This window comes from Dipodomys spectabilis, unplaced genomic scaffold, assembly GCF_019054845.1.
Source record: "Dipodomys spectabilis isolate Male_0828 unplaced genomic scaffold, ASM1905484v1 ptg000026l, whole genome shotgun sequence".
NCBI lineage: Eukaryota > Metazoa > Chordata > Mammalia > Rodentia > Heteromyidae > Dipodomys > Dipodomys spectabilis.
The window spans coordinates 7,711,578-7,730,894 of NW_024870703.1; the positions used below are offsets into that span (position 1 = coordinate 7,711,578).

The 19,317-nt window shown below is 35.4% G+C and overlaps 1 protein-coding gene across 1 annotated transcript in view; it reads left to right on the plus strand.

Annotated features, from left to right (window-relative positions):
• The window catches only part of Lrpprc (leucine rich pentatricopeptide repeat containing), an 89,519-nt gene that overhangs the window by 68,696 nt on the left and 1,506 nt on the right, over nt 1–19,317 (plus strand). The window contains exons 30-36 of the mRNA XM_042675412.1: nt 866–989; nt 7,876–7,964; nt 10,803–11,004; nt 13,478–13,617; nt 13,752–13,867; nt 16,557–16,631; nt 18,234–18,318. Coding sequence (XP_042531346.1) covers nt 866–989; nt 7,876–7,964; nt 10,803–11,004; nt 13,478–13,617; nt 13,752–13,867; nt 16,557–16,631; nt 18,234–18,318 — 831 coding nt within the window. The remainder of the gene's footprint in view (nt 1–865; nt 990–7,875; nt 7,965–10,802; nt 11,005–13,477; nt 13,618–13,751; nt 13,868–16,556; nt 16,632–18,233; nt 18,319–19,317) is intronic.

Below are 19,317 nucleotides of genomic sequence, written 5' to 3' on the forward strand. Positions count from 1 at the left end.
CAATGCACAGAATGTTCTTCTAAACATTAATGTCAGGTCCACTATTAGTTAAATATTCTACATTTCTTATGTTTATACAAGGCCGTGCATGATAGTTCAGTTATGCTCTATCTCCATTGTGATGTGTTTATACACAGACAAGAGTGGATTGTAGTTTCAGTTGGCTGTTTATAGCCAAGTAATTTTATTTCAGAAAAGTAAGTGACTGAAAAGTGTAGTTACTTCTCTTTTGGTAACATCTTTTCATTCACTGACAGTTATTGTGAACAAGTGAAATAAAACTGTTAATCAGTCAAACAAATGTTGCCTAGTTTACTTGTTAGATACCTGTATATTTGAAAATTGTATGTTTTTGTATAAGTCCTGTCGTAGCCAAATAATTTGATCTCCTAATTTTAGAATTATAGGCTATATTCACTTTAATGCTATTGTGTTGAAATGTTAACCATTGTAACCACCCACTTATAGATTAAAGATAGCTTTAAAGTGAATCTTTTGCTCTCCTCAATCTAAATTATACCTTTGGCTTATTTGGACTTTAACATAGATTTGTGATATATTTTTAAACTGGTGTAATCATTTGATAAAATCAAAAGAGCTGTTTCTCATTTTTATTGGCACAAACATAATTTATCCACTTAAATATAAAAATTATTTTAAAAGAAACCCCAGGTACCATCTATTTTGATGAAGTAATATTTTAAGAGTGCTATCATCTGCTTGATTGATCATTGTGGAATTGTAATAGTAGGTGGATTTTTTTTTTAATCCAGAAATACTAGGGTTTTAAACTTTTATTTGCTTTTTTTTTTCCATTTTTGCCTTTTCAGAATAATGCTGTCCCTTTGTATTTTTTTTCTCATAGATGCATATAATATTTTCCTGAGAGCACAAAAGCAAAATACTGTGTTTAGCAGTGAAACTTACGACACTCTTATAAAGTTTCTGTTGAAGGATAATTTTGTACAAGCAATGGAAGTGAAAGATTTGTAAGTAATAGTTCATTTGTTAAACTTTACATTTTAAAAAAGATTGGCTACTATTGAGTTGGTTGTTGTTTTGTGTGTATGTGTTTTTTTTTTCTGTGTTGTAGTAGCAGTTGCTTGATTAGTCTCAACTAATAAAAATCAAATGAAAAGTTAATTTTATGGATTTTTTCAGCCTTTAAAATTTTTAACAGTGGGCATATATCAATCAAAATAATAGTATTTTATTCATTTTATATGCACAATTTTGGATACCCGTGTATAGAAAATAATTTTTATTCTAGCTTTAATAAGGCAGCTTGATTCATGTACTTTTTGTGATAGGAACAGCTTGATAGAATGCAGATACCAAGGACTTTTAAGGCTTGGGAAAACTGCCTACCTCTGGGAGGTTCCATTTTTTTCTTCCGTTTAATGAGTGCATTGTAACGTGTACATTAAAAACAATAAAAACCTTTGTGTTGAGGGCTGGGAAGGTGGCTCAGTGGTAGAGTGCTTGCCTTGCATGCATTAGGCCCAGGGTTCGATTCCTCAGCACCACATAAACAAAAAGAAAAAAGCCGGAAGTGGCGCTGTGGCTCAAGTGGTAGAGTGCTAGCCTTGAGCTGAAGAGCTGAGGGACAGGGCCCAGGCCCATAGTTCAGGCCCCACGACCGGACCCAAAAAAAAAAAACAAAAAAAAACCTTTGTGTTGAGAATGTAGTATAGTGGTAGAGTGCTTGCCTAGCATGCGTGAAGCCCTGGGTTTGATTCCTCAGTACCACATAAACAGAAAAAGCCCTAAGTGACTCTGTGGCTCAAGTGGTAGAATGCTAGCCTTGAGTGAAAAAGCTAAGAAACAGCACCCAAGCCCTGAATTTAAAAATCAGAATAGGCACAAAAAACCTTTTGAGATATTGAAGAAAGTCTTGAGATAGAAAATGCATATGCCTTTGCTTTCTCCTTATTTTGTAGTTTTAGATTTTGGAGGTTTTCACCATGTTAATTAGGCTAACCCTCAAACTCATGATCCTCCTGCCTCAGCTTCTTTAAGTGCTATGTGTATATATGTATGCCCTCAGGCCAAAGCTTGGCTTTGGATTCTTTTTAATGTGGTGATTATAGTTATTTTGACTCTTGGGCTAATCCCCAAAGATTCAAACTCTTTGCAGAAGTTTCCTATTGTTATTTTATTTATCTAGCGCTGTCTGCTTTTTTGGAAACTTGAGTTATTAACCAAAAAGGAAGAGAATATACACATTCCTTGCTGATCAGTCAACAATTTGTTTTCAGTGGAAAAGGTCAGCCTTCCTAATATAATGTGAATTCTAAGATAAATACTCTCAGCTAATTTTTGGCCTGATTTGTTTTTTGGCAGTTTAACAAAGCACTTTATGAATATAAAGCACCTTGATTAGTTTTACCCCTCTGAAAATATTTTTGTCACAGTACTTTTAGAATATTAATATCTTTTCAAAAAATTAATATCTTGGATCAAGTCACTAGAAAATATTAGTGTTAAATATATTACTCATCTGAGCCATACTTACTAGTATTCCAATTAGAATGTTTCAAAAATATGTTTCTATATACTCTAAATTAGTGACTTGGACAGTTTTACATTGAGCAATATTCTGATATATGTAACCAGTGGAGTTAAGGGTAAGAATTACTTTTTAAAAAAATTACTAGTTCAGAAAATTATTGTGAAACTCTTCCTTAATAATTAATTCTAAAGTGGGAGGAAAAATGTAGACTTGCTTTGAAAATTTGCATGATTAAATGAGGAAGAATAAGGAGGCAACTTAAAACCATATAGTCCTAAAGGTTGGTCCCAAAAATATTCAAAATATTTTTTTTCATTTTTTAATATATTTTTAATGTAAATATAATGTACAGAGGGGTTACAGTTACATGAGTAAGGTAATGAGTACATTTCCTATTGAGCATTGTTACCCCCTCCTTTTTTTCCCCCTACATCCCTTTCTTCCCACCTCTCCAACTCCTCCCTCCCCCCACCCAAAGTGGTAAAGTTCATTTTCAACATAGTGTCTTGTACATCTCATTGTTACAGTGAGTCAACCTGTATCCTTATTTCAGTATTCCCCAAATTAGAAAAATGTATATACAAGATGCAAAGCATTGGAATCAAATACAGTGAAAACAGGGGTTGTACTATGGGGAAGAACATACAAAAGAACCAAAAAAATCACATAGTACATTGTAACTATATTAAAAACAACAGCAACAAAGATAAAATTTCTTGTTTCCCTATCTTGGGGTTCATTTCACTTAGCATCATCTTATATGGTTATATGTACATAGCTTTTGACCTTTTCTGCTTGTTCTGGACATATATTAGTTATTGCAAATAAGGGAAACCATGGGACCTATGTTTCTTTGGGCCTGGCTTACTTCACTTAATATTTTTTCCAAGTCTTTCCATTTCCTAACAAATGGGGTGGTATCATTCTTTCTGATGAAGGCATAGAATTCGTGTGTGTGTGTGTGTGTGTGTGTATGTATATGTGTATATATATATATATATATATATATATATATATATAAAAATGTGATAAATATATATCACATTTTCTTGATCTAGTGATCTGCTGAGGGGCATCTGGGTTGGTTCCATTGAAATATTTCTTTAAAGCACTGATTAAAATGTCTTCACTATTATGGTTTTGTTCAATCACAGTGGATCTTTATGGCAAAATGAAAAGTTTCACAAAGCACACCACCAAGGTTCTGATGCAGTTGAATGGGTAGGATGTGGAATGTATACTAAGCATCCCAGGTGATTAAAGAATTATGTCTCAGATTATGATTATTCATATACCTTTAGTGGTGAACTGTGGTAACATGTCACAAATATTATAGAGCATACTAAAAAAAAAACCAAAATGTTTGTAAGATGAGCTTAGAAATTGAAGGCAGCGCACATGCCTCTCATTGAAGGCACCGCGCACTTATAGTTCTCAAATTTCAGTTGCAGTTTACCTAAGGGTCATGAAATTTATTGAGTGGGACAAAGGCAGATGAACAATAAACATTGTGTGTGTGATTTTGTGTGTGTGTGTGAGGAAAAGAGAACACTAATCTCCCCTCTTAGCCATTTTAAGTATATATTACAGTATGTTGACTTGTAGGCCTGTACACTGTATAGGATTCTAGGACTTAACGTACATAACAAAATTTGTACTGTTGGTATACATTATCTCCCCATTTTTTTCCCTTCCTAGCCCCTACTAAACACCATTCTATTCTGATGTTACTTATGAGACTTTCTATATACTTATAGCACACATTTACACCTCCCACCAGGTTTACTCTGCCTTTCTATGTATCTGAGTGTATCCGATTAATGTGAAATTCAATGCCGATAATCAGCCTGGGGATTGGATACTTGTTTCCATTGAAACAATCATGATTTGTATCTAACTACATAGAATTTTAGATTGGGTTAAATCTGTTCTGGATATTTTTTAAAAATAACCTTGGACTGGGAATTCAGAAGTGGAAGTTCTAATTAGCAACTGTTAAGTAATTTCTTTTTTTCTTTTTTTTTTCTTTTTTTTTGTCAGTCGTGGGGCTTGAACTCTGGGCCTGGGCGCTGTCCCTCAGCTCTTCAGCTCAGGGCGAGCGCTCTACCACTTGAGCTACAGCGCCACTTCCGGTTTTCTGGTGGTTTATTGGAGATAGGAGTCTCACGGTCTCTCTTGCCTGGGCTGGCTTTGAACCGCGATCCTCAGATCTCAGCCTCTTGAGTAGCTAGGATTACAGGCGTGAGCAGCGCCTGGCTCTGTTAAGTAAATTCTCTGGATTCATTTCCTACTTCCTTGCCAATACTAGACTAGGGCATATTCTCCCCTACCATCCAGCTCTGTATCAGAGATTCAGAGATCAAAGTAAAAAAGAATTGTTGAGGCTGGGAATGTGGGTTAATGGTAGAGTGCTTGCATAGCATGCATGAAGCTCTGGGTTTGATTCTTCAGTATCACATACACAGAAAAGGCCAGAAGTGGTGCTGTGGTGTAAGTGGTAGAGAGCTAGCCTGGAGCAAAAGAAGCTGAGGGACACACAAAATTGTTAACCTTTTTTTTTATAAGCAACTATTTGTAATAGAGTGACCATGTCCCATAACAGGGACAAAACTTCTTGTATTAATTATTCTGGCAGTTCTATCTCTATGAATAGCAATGTGTTGTTATAATTATCTATATAATGCTGCTTAGTTCAATCTTAAGAACAGTGAATTTCCCATAAACTGAAAAATAGTATCTTTGTTGTTCTACTGTCTCTGGAATATTGTAAGATACATCTGACTTATAATAATTTTTATTAACAATTTTGTTTAACCTTGTCAACAAGTCATGAAAACCTCAAAAGTAATAGTTGTCAGTTCTCTTGACCAAAAAAAAAAAAAAATTGTTGCTATATTTTGAGCAGAATTTCAAAATGTAGCTCACAGTGGCCTTGGCCTTTCTGAGTAGCCCCCAGCCCTGCTTCCACCCACTGCGTGCTATATTTACAGTCATGTGTTATCCCATGGCTGGATCATTTTCAAGAGGACAACTTCCTTTTTTAGTTTCCTGTGTTGTAAAGTAAGAATTTACTTGTAAAGAATTGCTTCAAAAGAGATATTGCTTATTCAAAGATTAAGGGATATAAATTATTATAATAAATCTCTGGTATCTTTGGTATCACTAAGTGGTATTCTCAGGTGATTTGAGGATCATTTTTTTCTTGTCTTTAATAACTTCCTGTCCTTAGTAGCATCCTGTGTTTTTCTGTCATTTATATAAGTCTAAGTGTATCACTTACAGATTTTTTTAAATTTATGGCCAGTTTTTTTAATCCAAAGTAATAATAAATTACAAACATTGATTAATGTCCTATGCTCTTGTTATATAAGCACATCCATAATCTACACATTACTCTGAAATGGCTAATGTGGAACTTTCCCTGTAATACTGTCATGTTTGGTTAACATGTTAATTTTTGCAATTGATTGTAAGTTACAACGTGATACCTTTTTTTGGGGGGGGGGGGGGGTCGGGTTGTGGGGCCTAAACTCTGAGCCTTGAGCTGAAGAGCTGAGGGACAGTGCCCAGGCCCAGAGTTCAGGCCCCACAACCAGACCCTCCCAAAAAAAAATTGGTAGTTTAAAAGTGAAACTATATGCAGCTATGATCTAGTAGCTGCCAGCTTTACATTGCTGTTTAAATTGTTTCAAATTAAATATAATTAGATTATGTTATTGCTGTTCTCTTTCACAATAACCATATAGCTACACATAACTAATGGCTAGCTCTGTTAGATATCACAGATAAAGAATATTCCTTTGGCATAGAAAGTTTGGTTTGATGGCTTTGGAAAAAGTTAAAATTAGGAGTCAAAATAAATTTATTGTCTTGCATGAAGGATTTCACCATAAAGATCGCTATCAGTAAGTTGTATTGCCAGTTTGAAACATTTTTGTTGTGAATGGTCAAGTTTAAGCACATATTACGTAATAACTGTCGAATTTTTTCTTTCTGATAACTATGTCAAGGCAGTTTGTAATAAGTAGGAAGCTTCTTAAGGTTGGAAGAGATTATCAGAAAAGAACGTTGTGTTTTGAGATTTTTTTCAAAAGATTTGTAGTTTATACATGTGTAGTAAGAAATTTCTTACCCCATTGTTTTAAAATTCTAGGTAATATTTTGACATGTATTAATAGTTCTAATTTTTACTTAAACTGTGCTGCAGATTGAAAAAGCAAATACTTTATTTTAAGCAATTTATAGTCTCGTGTATGAGTTGTTGACTTAAGAGCTTTGACAGATGGGACAAAGAAAAAGTGGAACTGAGCAGTGGTTGCTTTGGCAGGATTTAGAGGATTGATACAGGAGGGGGATAAGAAAATCCTGCATCGTGGGACTGCAAGGGGCTGAAAGTGACTGAGAGGCTGGGCACATCCATCATCACGCTTTTAGAGGATTATTTGAGAATAACTCAGCAGTGGCCCTGCTCCGTTTGCAGTCTGCTCAGTTTATGGGTTCATGCTGGCAAGCCGTGTCCGGGTTGGCCTGACGTTACCGCTGAGCGCTGTAAGGCAATGGCAGCACTTGCTTTTGCTCCTCGTGACCTGTGGGGATTTCCTAACTAGTTTCATTGACAGAGATGTCTACAATAGAGCAAAGAAATCATTCCAGTTAGATTTTTAGGAGTTTGTTTTTAATCATGTAGGTTTTAGTGTCAAGTAGCAGTTTTTTGCTCTTAAGTTTTAAGAAGTTGAGGGATTTGTTTTAAATTTAAGGCTGGGACAAAAGTGTTAGGTGAAAATTTTAAATCAGTGTAACAACAGTTTTGGTTCTGCAGTGTGCATAAAAGCTTTAAGAACTGTATGTATCTAGATGACAGAAATTTGAAAATTAATCAACCAAATAATATGGTGTTGGTTAGTAATATGCATTAGTTTATATTTAAAATACACAGTGCTGAAAATAAATGTTCATTTTTGTTGCTAGAAGAATAGTTTTACATTTTATAATTATGGTGAATGTAGAAAAAAGAGGAAAAAGTATCCAGCTTCGGATACAGCTGAACAATGCAGGGCATGCAGTTATTTTAGTCATCTAATATGTCAGCATTCAAGAATCTGAACCGATTGTTTAAAAAAAATCTTGTACTTTGTTTCTTTTGTTGCTCATTTCCAACTTTGTCATCTGTCAGAATGCAAAAAAAAATTATCCTTCTATAACCATTGACAGGATAACACAAAAGCTGTCTCCAGGTCGATATTTTGCAGCAATATTTTTAACATACGAACAGTAGTTTTTATAATTTCACCTTGGTGCTCAACCATTTATTATCGTATCAGAAGCATGTCAGTAATTCCTTTCTAAATGTCTGCTTCTTTTAGCGCTGAGACCCACATCAAGGGCTTCACACTGAACGATGCTGCCAACAGCCTCCTCATCATAACGCAAGTTAGGCGGGATTATTTGAAAGGTATGTCACAATGCTTGACCTTTACGTCACATTAATGCCTCTGCAGATTTTTCTTGTAACGCCCTTCGAATACTTGGATAAAGGAGTCCATTTAGCAAATTACCTGCTTATCAAGAGCCTTTTGTGGTAGCTGAGAGACGTAAATTACTGTACATGCATTTATAATACAGCTTGAATATGAATGTACTTGTCATTTGACCACTTAGTCCAGTTTCCATTCCATTTAACACAAGATGGGTTTTCTTAAGATGAATCACAGCTCTTCAGACATGCAAAATTTGTGTTCCAGAACGAGAGAAAGTACAGGCTTTCAAGTGCGTTAAAATTCACAGCACAAGTCATTTTGCTTTGGAAATTAACATACTTTCAAGCATCTGAAACAATTCCCAGCAGTTGTTTTTTGCATATTGTGTTGGTTGTGTGCAAGATAGCAAATGAGTTAAATTGAGTGTTAAATGTGTAGGATTGTGCACCAAATGATTATAATATTGATTTTTTAAACTTCGTCTAATACTTTTTAAATAGTTCATAATACCAAAAACAATAAAATACAGTGTTTGTTTGGAGTTTAGAGTTTTTAAGTGGGTGTTAAGAGAGTAATACAAGGTAGATGTGAAGATGACTGTGAGGAGGGTTGGGCAAGGGCTGTGGTTTAGTGGAGACTGTTTATGTGTTTGCTGTGGGGTAGATTGGGATACAAAGTCTTAGGAATGAGTTCCCAAAGGAGATAGTGAAGATTCTCTTAAATTTAGGTAACAAGCTTTTCACATTAAGATTTAGGCTTGAATTTTAGTAAATAAGGTAACACCAGTTTTGTCAGCACAACTACAAAACCCACTTTAAGACAGGGAAGACATTTTGGCTATTAAACGTTAGGTAGTTTCCTGGTCTGAAATAATGGTGTTATTCCTTATTAACATGTTTATAAAGTAGTTTCACATCTCTTAAGTTTTTAACTTCAAGGATTGATTTCGTAGCCAGATCAAACCTAATATGTTAAGTTCCTCTTGAAAATAATCAGAAATTGCATAATCTAACTTTTGATTCCTGTGAGGTTTCAGCTTAATTAGAGGTTCCCCCACTACTTACCTCCACGCCCCTCAACCTTGCCACAGACTAACTTCATGTTGTAGAAAGGATGGCAATGGTGTTGGCTTGGTTTTAAATATAAATCCCCCTCAATTCTTTTGTCTTCTTTTCTTGCCACTTCCTTTTATCAAGCCCCTCTAAGGAAGTAAAAAATAAAACCAATTAAATCTTACTGGAATTTTATAAACCAGTACTGTTATAAACTATTAATGGCTGGTACATGGCAGTACACTCTCACTATGGGATAATTGAGTAAATGTTGGAATTGAGTCACAGCAGGAAAAGATTTAGGGAGAGAGATGCAAATGGATACCATTTACAGTGTCCTCTAAGCTACACAGATGTCAAGTGCTTATGTCACAAGATCTTGCATTCCCTTTGGGTAGATGGTGAAGTTATCTGTCTCCTCACTATTCTTTCATATGGAGGATGGTTAGCCTCAAGGTGGTATCCACCAATATGACTTTGACTCGTGAAATAATTCAAAATCACTGAGGAAGACCTCAGAGATTTATCTATAAAATTGATACTTAACTCAGGTAATTATGAATGTAGCTTGTTTAATTCTGTGTCAATATGGTAAATGCTACACAGTATAGCAAGTACTCAATAAATTTGAGTTTCCATCATCACCATCATTGTTAGTATTTTTATCCATCAGTGGGAAGACCTTCTCTAACAATGTATTTAGGTCCTAAAAATACTCAAGTTTAATTACCTGTATATGACTATCCGTTAACAAGATATCAAGCTAATTTTCTGTAGGTTGTATTTTTAAACAGTATAAAACTGCTTATGTTTCCTATATGTGAATATGCATTTATAAAATATTGTTGAGTATGCTTTTTAAACTACCTATTTTTCCCTTTGCCTATTTGAGACTCAATAATTGAGATTTATAGATTTTTGAATTACAATAGTTTAGTATGAAGACTAAATTCTTCATGTCTTTTATTGTATTGTTTTTAATAGACTATTTAATTACCCTTCCCCATTCTTCTGTGAAAGAGAAGCTATTCTCAGTAAACTGCCTTGAGAGACTTTGTTCTATCTATGTTACACCACTTGAAGTGCTCTAAAGCCATGAAGTTTTGTTGTAGTGATAATGGTGATTACATCCCTCCTATCATTGTTTACTACCAGGGTTTTACTACACTTGTACATGAGGCAGTAAATTAGAAGAGTATTCTATATTTAACTGTCATCAAGTTCTTACAATCAGGGGATTTTAAATAAGAAAACAAAACATTTGTTATAGCCATATGAAAGGAATGTAATGTAAAATAAAATCTGTTAGTAAAATAAAGCCATACAAAATAAGTCTGTTAGTCTGAAAGTTGAATGATCTGTTTGGACCTCAAAGTATAAATCCAGTAAAAGTGACATAATTTTGCAAGTTCATTAATTTTTAATATTCATCCTTATTTATATTTCTGTATACTCATCAGCTTCCTTTAAGTTATTCGTGAAAAGTCATCCCTGAATGGAATTCACGTTGCCAGTAACACTTGGGTTCTTTCTGTGACAGAAGGAAGAAATTTCTCTGGTCTCTAATACTTTACAGATAGTCAAATAAGTAATTTTTGAAAGATTTCTCATGAAGTATTGATATTTTCTGTAATATGTAATAAATTATTCATGGCTTTTTGCATATAGCCATTTGATGTTCATATTTAAAAGCTGGCTTTCAAAATGCATTAAAATCAGTATGGGTCATATAAGAAAACTGTCCTCTGTTCTTGGCTTTAGGGGCTCTAGCAACTCTACAAACATCTGTGAATTTGCAGCAGACCCCTTCTAGGTTAGCTGTGACCCGCCTTATCCAGGCTTTGGCCCTTAAGGGTGACATTCAAAGCATAGAAGCCATTCAGAAGATGGTAGATGGACTTGACTCAATTGGACTCTCAAATATGGTTTTCATCAATAACATTGCTTTGGCCCAAATCAAGAAGTAAGTGTTTCATTGAGCATTATATCAGATAGCACCTTTAAAATCTTCTTAAACTTTTGAAAACTATGTCTGCTGCTGTGGAAATGTCCGGTCAGATTATTGTTTCTGATTATTTGCTAACATTTATGAATAATTAATTGCATTTTAAAATGTTTTGTGTGCAGATGTTTGTGTGCGTACAGGTCTTGGGGCTTGAACTCAGGGACTGGAAACTGTCCCTGAGCTTTTTTGCTCAAGGCTAGGACTGTCACTTGCCACAGCTCCACTCACTTTGAACTGTTTTTTTGTTTTTTGTTTTTTCCTTGTGATTAATTGGAGATTAGAGTCTCATAGTTTCCTGCCTAGGCTGGCTTTGAATCTCAATCCTCAGATCTCAGCCTCCTGGGTAGTAAAGATTACAGATGTGAGCCATCTGGGCCCATCTCTTTTTTGCTTGTGCTGGGATTTGAACATGGGATCTTGCACTTGGTCATCTGGAGCTCTATCACTTGAGACACAGCTTCAGACCTATTTTTACTAGTTACGTATAATGTACATTATATACAAGTATATATGAATGTATATATTGTATATGTGTATATATTTTATAAGTGTACACTTACGTGTACAAACATGCATGCTGGCTTCTTATTGTCAAAAACACTTCTTTACAAAAATAATTTCATTTGTCAGGAATACTTGAGAATGATACTCCACTCTTAAGTGAAACACTTGTGTGGAACAGGTCCTCACAAACCTGTTAAAAGTAAGCATTTTTAGGATTACAGAGCATGTACGTAGCATGCATGAGACCCTTGGTGTGCACTTTCTTTTAAAGCAATTTTTTTAAAAATACATTTTCAACTGGGTGTGGGTAGATCATTTCTATAATCCTAGCTACTAAGGAGGCTGAGATCTGAGGAGCGGTTCAAAGCCAGCCCAAATAGGAAAGTCTGTGAGATTTTTATCCTACCCCTCTCCCAGTGAAAAACTGAGCATAGGGCTACAGTTACAGAATTTTGTTTTCATTCTTAATGCTTTTGGAAGAAGTATTTAGTGCTGAATCTTATTTAATGAAAAATGATATTAAAGTTTAATGTTTATTTTTGTAGGATTTTTGTTCCTGTTCCCTAATAGAAAAATAATTGTTTTGTTTTATTTTTATTCTTCAAAATTATTTTCCTAATTAGAACTTCAAATTATATGTCTAATGAGAGAACGTGATTATTGCTTTAAGTGGAAAAATACTCAAGTAAGAGCTGAATAAATTTTAAGAAGATTGCATAGCATTCAGTTATATAGCAAACACGTTTTATTCAAGCAAAATTTCTAACAAGATGCTCAGTTTTAGGGTGTGTGTGTGTGTGTGTGTGTGTGTGTGTGTGTGTGTGTGTGTGTGTGTGTGTGTGTGTGTGTGTGTGTGTGTGTGTGTGTGTGTGTGTGTGTGTGTGTGTGTGTGTGTGTGTGTGTGTGTGTGTGTGTGTGTGTGTGTGTGTGTGTGTGTGTGTGTGTGTGTGTGTGTTCTTTTTTGGTACTGGGGATAGAACCCAGGACATTGCATTTGCTAGGTAAGTGCTTTGCCACTGAAGTACAGTTTTAGTTACTTTTTTAATGCCATAGCTTCAACATAAAGTTATTTGGATTTGGAGGACTGTATCATAACTGTGAAGGACCAGTTATAGGTTACTTCAGATTGCCTTAATCAAAAAGGCAGTCATGAAGAGAATTTATTAATAATTTGCTTAATAAAGCCATGAAATTGATTTGTCTCAATGTAAAGTGTGAAGATGACTTTTTTTTGTTGGAATTTAGTATTTGGTATTTTTCCAAAAATATAGTTCCTATCAAAGAGAATTGATATGACTATGAATTAGAGATGTGAAAATACCCTTTGAATATATTAACACTACCTTAACAAAATATTTATAGTAATGGCTCCTGAATTATAAAGATAAAATCACAGCACTTCAACAACTTTTACATCCAAATAGCTGCAAAGCCAAATGTGAAATGTTTGTGATAAAATCTTTCTTAATTCTTGTATATGTAGATTTTTTTGTCTTAACAGCTATAAAGTAAAATAAGCAACTTACAGCATGAACTACTTCTTTGCTACCTAAATATGATTGAAGTTGCATATAATGCTCTTTGGCTTATGCCTGTAATCCTAGCTATCCAAAAGGCTAAGATCTGAGGATTGCAGTTTGAAGCCAGTCTGGGTAGGAACGTCCTTGAGACTGTTATTTCTAAACATCAAAAAGTCAGAAATGTAGAGTAGAATGCTAGCTTTGAGCAGTAAAGCTCCAGGGCAGCACCCAGGCCCTGAGTTCAAGCTCCAGGACACATACACACACACATAGACATACAGAATATACACAATCTAGTGATACATATATTTCCCTTTTTTTTTTCTAAAGTATTTATATAAGTGGATCTAAAATTATATTGAAACTGGCAAATATTTCTTTGCAATTTATTTTGCTTTATTTTACAGCAATAAGATAGATGTAGCTATAGAAAACATTGAAAATATGCTTACTTCAGAGAACCAACTGATTCAACCTCAGTACTTTGGCTTGTCATATTTATTCAGAAAAGTAATAGAGGAGCAGCTAGACCCAGCAATGGAAAAGTGTAAGTTGGTTGTTTCTGTTAAAGAATACAAGCATGTTTTCTCTCTGGCAAAATTTGACCAGATTTCTGTGGTAAACAAATCATTCCACTGTTGTAAGAAAAAAAAATTTTTTTTTAACCTCTCATTTTTCCAGTAAGCATCATGGCAGAGAGATTGGCCAATCAGTTTGCAATTTACAAACCCGTCACTGATCTTTTCCTCCAGCTGATAGAGTTGGGCAAGGTGGATGATGCCAGAGCACTCTTACAGGTAATAATTCATGAAGCAATGGGGCTATGGTAATGACAAGTAAACCGGGAAGTTTCTGGATTAGACATGATTGTGTGCAGAAATATACTAATGAAGGATGGTGCTGCTAGAACATTTGGGTTCAAATGGGCAGTGAGGCTGTGGAACGAGGAACTAGGTCATAGGTTGTAGTTGCTACTCATAACGGTGCCAAATAAGACTAGCACTACTCTTACAACAAGTAGGAGTTATGGGTTGGGGAATTGAGTTTTGCTGAAATGATTTTAAGACAAATGTTTCTGTGCAAATAGGTAATGCAAAACAAGAATTTCTTTGATTGCCTATTTTAATTTCTTCAATGCGCTAAATACTGTGCATCGCCATGGCAACACAGTTTGCAAACAAAAAGTAGGAAATATTTGCTTTTAAGTACAGCTTCTCACTTGAATACTCAAACATTCTCAGTGCCGTATTCAAGGTTTATTAAGAGTTGAATTTGCTCTCTATTCACTTACGTGTCACAGACACATTAAATGACAAATGCAGGTCTCTGTTGCCCGCACTTGCAGCTAAATTAGCAATCTTCAAGGAAGGAGACAACTGCATTCATGCCATTTTAACAGCACTAACTATAAAGCTGCACCAAGTGCGATGGAGCGGTGCCTGATCGAGCTGCCACTGGCAGTGTACACAAACAGGCACCGCTGGGGAGCCCTTCCCAGCAGGTGGCAGTCAAACAGTCACCGTGATCCTGCCAGCGGCTGTGTTTGTGTAGACTCCCTGTGTCAAATTGAGGCCTGGGACCAATTTCTGATAGTAAATAGTATTATATTCACTTACACTTCTACCAGCTGTGAGATATGGTAAGAAAGAGATAGGGAAGGTGAAGCTGTACCCATTTGTTTGAGCTCCTGTTTTGATCTTCCATCTGGGTCTGATGAAATACCTAAAAATTGTTCTCTGGATTAACAGAGAACATTATATATATTTGGGGGAAATGCAGATTGATTCAGCTTTTAGAGTTTTAACTTTTTTTCCTTAATAGAGAATTCCAACAAATTGGGAATTTTCCTGATTGTTTCAACTCACTTGTCTATTTTTAAGGAAAAGGCAATTATGATTTATAAGGATTTTTTAATTGTTTTATTTAGCTGCTGTTTGTATCAAAAGTTTTAACATTGGCTAGGCCCTGGTGGCTCATGCCTGTAATCCTAGCTACTCAGGAGGCTGAGATCTGAGGGTTGTGGTTCAAAGCCAGCCAGGATTATAGTTCAAAGCCAGTCAGGGCAGGAAAGTCTGTGAGACTCATCTCCAATTAACCACCAGAAAGCTGGAAGTGGAGCTATGGTCAAAGTGGTAGAACACTGACCTTGGAACAGAAAAGCCCAGGGACAGTGCACAAGTCCTGAGTTCAAGACCCACAGCTGACCAAAAAAAAAATGAACTTTAAAACTTACACATGTGAAATAGACACTATGTTTTGTCTTCATGTGTATATAGCTAAACACTAGGAATATTAGCATGTAAATACCTAATTCTCACGATGGCACTTAATCACCTTTCACACATTATTTTGATAGTTATCTAGAAAATCAGCACTTGGTACTCTTCTGTGGGTTTCTTCTGAGCCATAATCATTCTGGCTCTTCCTAGGAGCACATTTACCCATAGCCTGGGCAGGAGATGGCAGGCTGTTGCCCTTGCAGCTGCTCTAGCCTGTGTTCTTACCTCGGGGCCCTGGGCCACAGCTAAGGGCTGAAGTACTAGCAACAGATTCTGTCACTTTTGTCCCTTCAGTAGACTGAGGTTCCAGATGATACGCCTTTACTCATCCACTACCTGCCTGTCAAATAGTAAAAGATTATTCTTGCCTCAGAGAAGAACACTTTACACACAGATGTCGAAAACATCGGTTCATAATGTAAACGTTCTGTGTGTCCCCCAGAATTCTTTTTATACTATTCGTTTTAATATTGACAGTGTGTTAAAGCTTTGAAAGAGGAATGTGCTTTTAGAAACTTAAGGGAATGACATCTATGATGAGTGTAAACTAAAATATTGTCTTGCTATATTTGATTTGACTATAGCATTTTAGATTGGATAGACACTTGATTTATCTGGTCTGTCATATAAACTTTTTTTGAGTTTAACTTTTGTCTATTTCTCAAGCACTGGCTGTCTGTTGCAATGAAAGCCTTTTATAAAATAGAGATTGAAATCAGTCCTTTTGTATGCATAAGTGTAGGTAATTATACTTTAAAGAGAACTTGCTTTGTACATTTTAATTTTTATAAAGAAACGAGCAGTTATCTCCCTGACACCTTATTAAATGTATAATTAACCTTATGATCCCTAGCTCACTTGTGAATGCTTGGCAGTATAATTGGAGAGGAATAGTGTTTCTTTTTTCCTCTTCTCTTTGCAGTCCTAAACCTTGTTCTTGGGTTGTTGAAGCATTAGTTTAATTTTTCCTTTTTCTTTTTAAACAAACTTTATTCTTGCAGTGCCAAGGACTGCATTTGCCAAAGCCTGGCATAGCCTGAACTTGTTTTCTTTTTTCTCACTTAAAGAAATTGATTGACTATTAGGCCTTCTTGTTGGTAATGATACACTACTACATTATTGCGAACTTTGTTAATTGAAAGTATTCACCTTGATCTACTTGTTTATCAAAAACCTCTACTTATTGAATAATGTTTTAATTTTTTAGAGATGTGGTGCAATTGCTGAACAAAGCTCGATTCTGTCGGTGTTCTGTGTCAGGACTTCTCAGAAACAAGGAAAGGTATTGTGCTGTACTTCTTAATAAATGCAGGATGCTGTAACGCAGCTGTGCTTGGTTTCATGGTTTGACATAAAAGCTCTTGTTTCAGAATCTTCCTAAAAACACTAGAGAGACTAAAGGCTTCGCCTGTTATCGCCTACTTTTTTAGGATGTTGGTTTAGAGTCAGTCTTGCCTCCTTAGTCATATGAGAAATGTAGAACAACTTTATGTAACAGTGTATTGAGAATAAGGGCCCTTTTTCCTGGAAGGTAAATCTTGTCACTGAGTCACCTGGGTGTGATTAACAATGCAGTAGCACCCACCAAGGGAGTCTGACCACTACTAAGTATCTCCTATCTGCTGGCTACTTCTGACAAGTATCAGACACAAGCCATATCAGTGAGCCATTTCACTTTTAAATTAATGTTCACATTGTTAAAGTTACTCTGTTCTGTAAAAAGGGAGTATATATTGCCTGTAACAGGATCAAGTCCTATTTGATGATGATGATGATGATGATGATGATGATGATGATGATGATGATGATGATGTTTGGTGGTGCTGGGGATTGAGCCATGGGTCTTTCTACTGTTAGGTGAGAACTGTGTTGCTGAGATACATCCCAGCCCTTATTTTTTAAATATAGCTCAAAAATTTTTAACTCGGACTTAACTCTTGAATTATTTGGGTACTTGATGAAGTTTCAAACTGTAATGTTTATTAAAGTCCCATCTTTTTTCTCATAAGCCTCAGGTCCATTTTTCAAATACTGGTTAATTTTTAAGTCTGTAAGTTGTTAAATAATAAAAATACCTACTCTTACCTGATCTTTGACTAATGTTCTCAAAGTAAGCTTAAAAGTTTCACATTGGAAATTATTTAAGTTCCCATTAAATATTTCAGACATATGTCCAAATATGATGTAATTCTTTCAAACATTTTAAATTCTTGAAATGCAGTAAATATCAATCTTTAAACTAGGAAAATCTTTGCCTTATAAAATATTTATGTTACCTGATTTTTCTTCCAAAGAAATTCCTTTCAACACACACACACACATGTTAAGAATTGTAAGAGCCAGGCACTGGTGGCTCTCAACTGTAATCCTAGCATAGCAACTCAGTTCAGAGCCAACCCCAACAGGAATATCCACTTAACCACCAAAAAGCCAGAAGTGGAGGTTTGACTCAAGTGGTAGAGTGCTATGAATGAAAACGCTCAGGAACAGTACCCAGACCCTAAGTTCAAGGCCCAGGACTGGCAAAAAACAAACAGCTCTTTCTCCATTGAGATTTCATAACTTTTTGGTGTGATTATCAGTTGACAAATGAAGCAGTCTTTAGACATTTAAAGTACTCATCTGAGATAGATATTATGTTTAGGTATTTTGTAAAATACTCAGAAAGGTAAGTTCCGTTATCTTTTATTTTGGCTGTAAATTATTGAATCTACATCAGATGTTAAGATAGCAGAAAGGAGAATAGTTCGTTAAGTAGAACATGCAGCTTTGTTTTAATTATTATCAAGATTTGCTGATAAGATGTTGATAAGTCAGTGATCTATTTTACTAGTCTTATGAGTTTGTGGCAAAATGGCAATGTTACCTATATTTCATTTCCTAGGCACCAGTATTAAAGACTCTGTTAGAACTGATTCCTGAATTAGTTGAAAAGGAAGAAGCATACTGTTCCACTATGAAAAGCTATGGTAATAAGTTTAATTTTGCTTTATTATTTACATGATTTAATTTTTTTTTTCTGTCAGTCATGGGCTTGAACTCTGGGCCTGGGCACTATCCCTGAGCTCTTCAGCACAAGGCAAGTGGTCTACTACTTGAGCCACAGCACCACTTCCAGTTTTCTGGGGGTTAATTAGAGATGAGTGTCCCATGGACTTTCCTGCCCAGGCTGGCTTTGAACCGCACTCCTTAGATTTCAGCTTCTGAGCCACCAGTGCATGGCTGATTTAAATATTTATATACAGTATAGTCAACTAGGTTTCAGCCAGTAATCCTAATATGGTACTAACAATTCACTCTAAGCTGTTTTAAAGTGAAGAAAAACAATTTTACATTGTAAATATAATATAATTTGCCATTGTAATTTTAACATTGAGAAATACCTCTGAGGTCTTCATGGTAGCTCAAGTCTGTTGAACAGGATCCTGGAAAGACCTGGACATTCACTTTGACTTAGATACTAGAAACCAGTCTCTTCAGGGCTCACTGCCCAGAAAGCAACACAAAGTAGGTAGATATTTGAGACTGTCACTAGCCTTCATAGCCTTCCTGCTCCTTCAGTGTCTGCCTCACCTGTCTACCTACTCCTTTTAAATAGTTAACTGAACAATAAAACCTCATGTCTCAGTTGAAATCCCAGATTTTTTTTACCATTCTGTTCCCTTGTTTCCATATAGTCTACATAGAGGGAAACGTAGAAAATTTTAGCACTTTAAAACTAGGGATCCTTTTCCATCTGCTACGTAGGCAGTGATTTGCTCACTGGAAGCATGGGGTAAATAAAGAATTAATTTTATTTTTGACCACATAACAGGCTTAATAATCAGATTTAGTATATTAGTTCTCCATTTGTCTACTCTTTTGAAAGGAACATGTAATATTTTCAAAATAGAGCTATCATTGTTTAACCTCCTCAGATTTCTAGTTTTTGAGTAACATGAAATAATGTCATACACATAAAACATTTA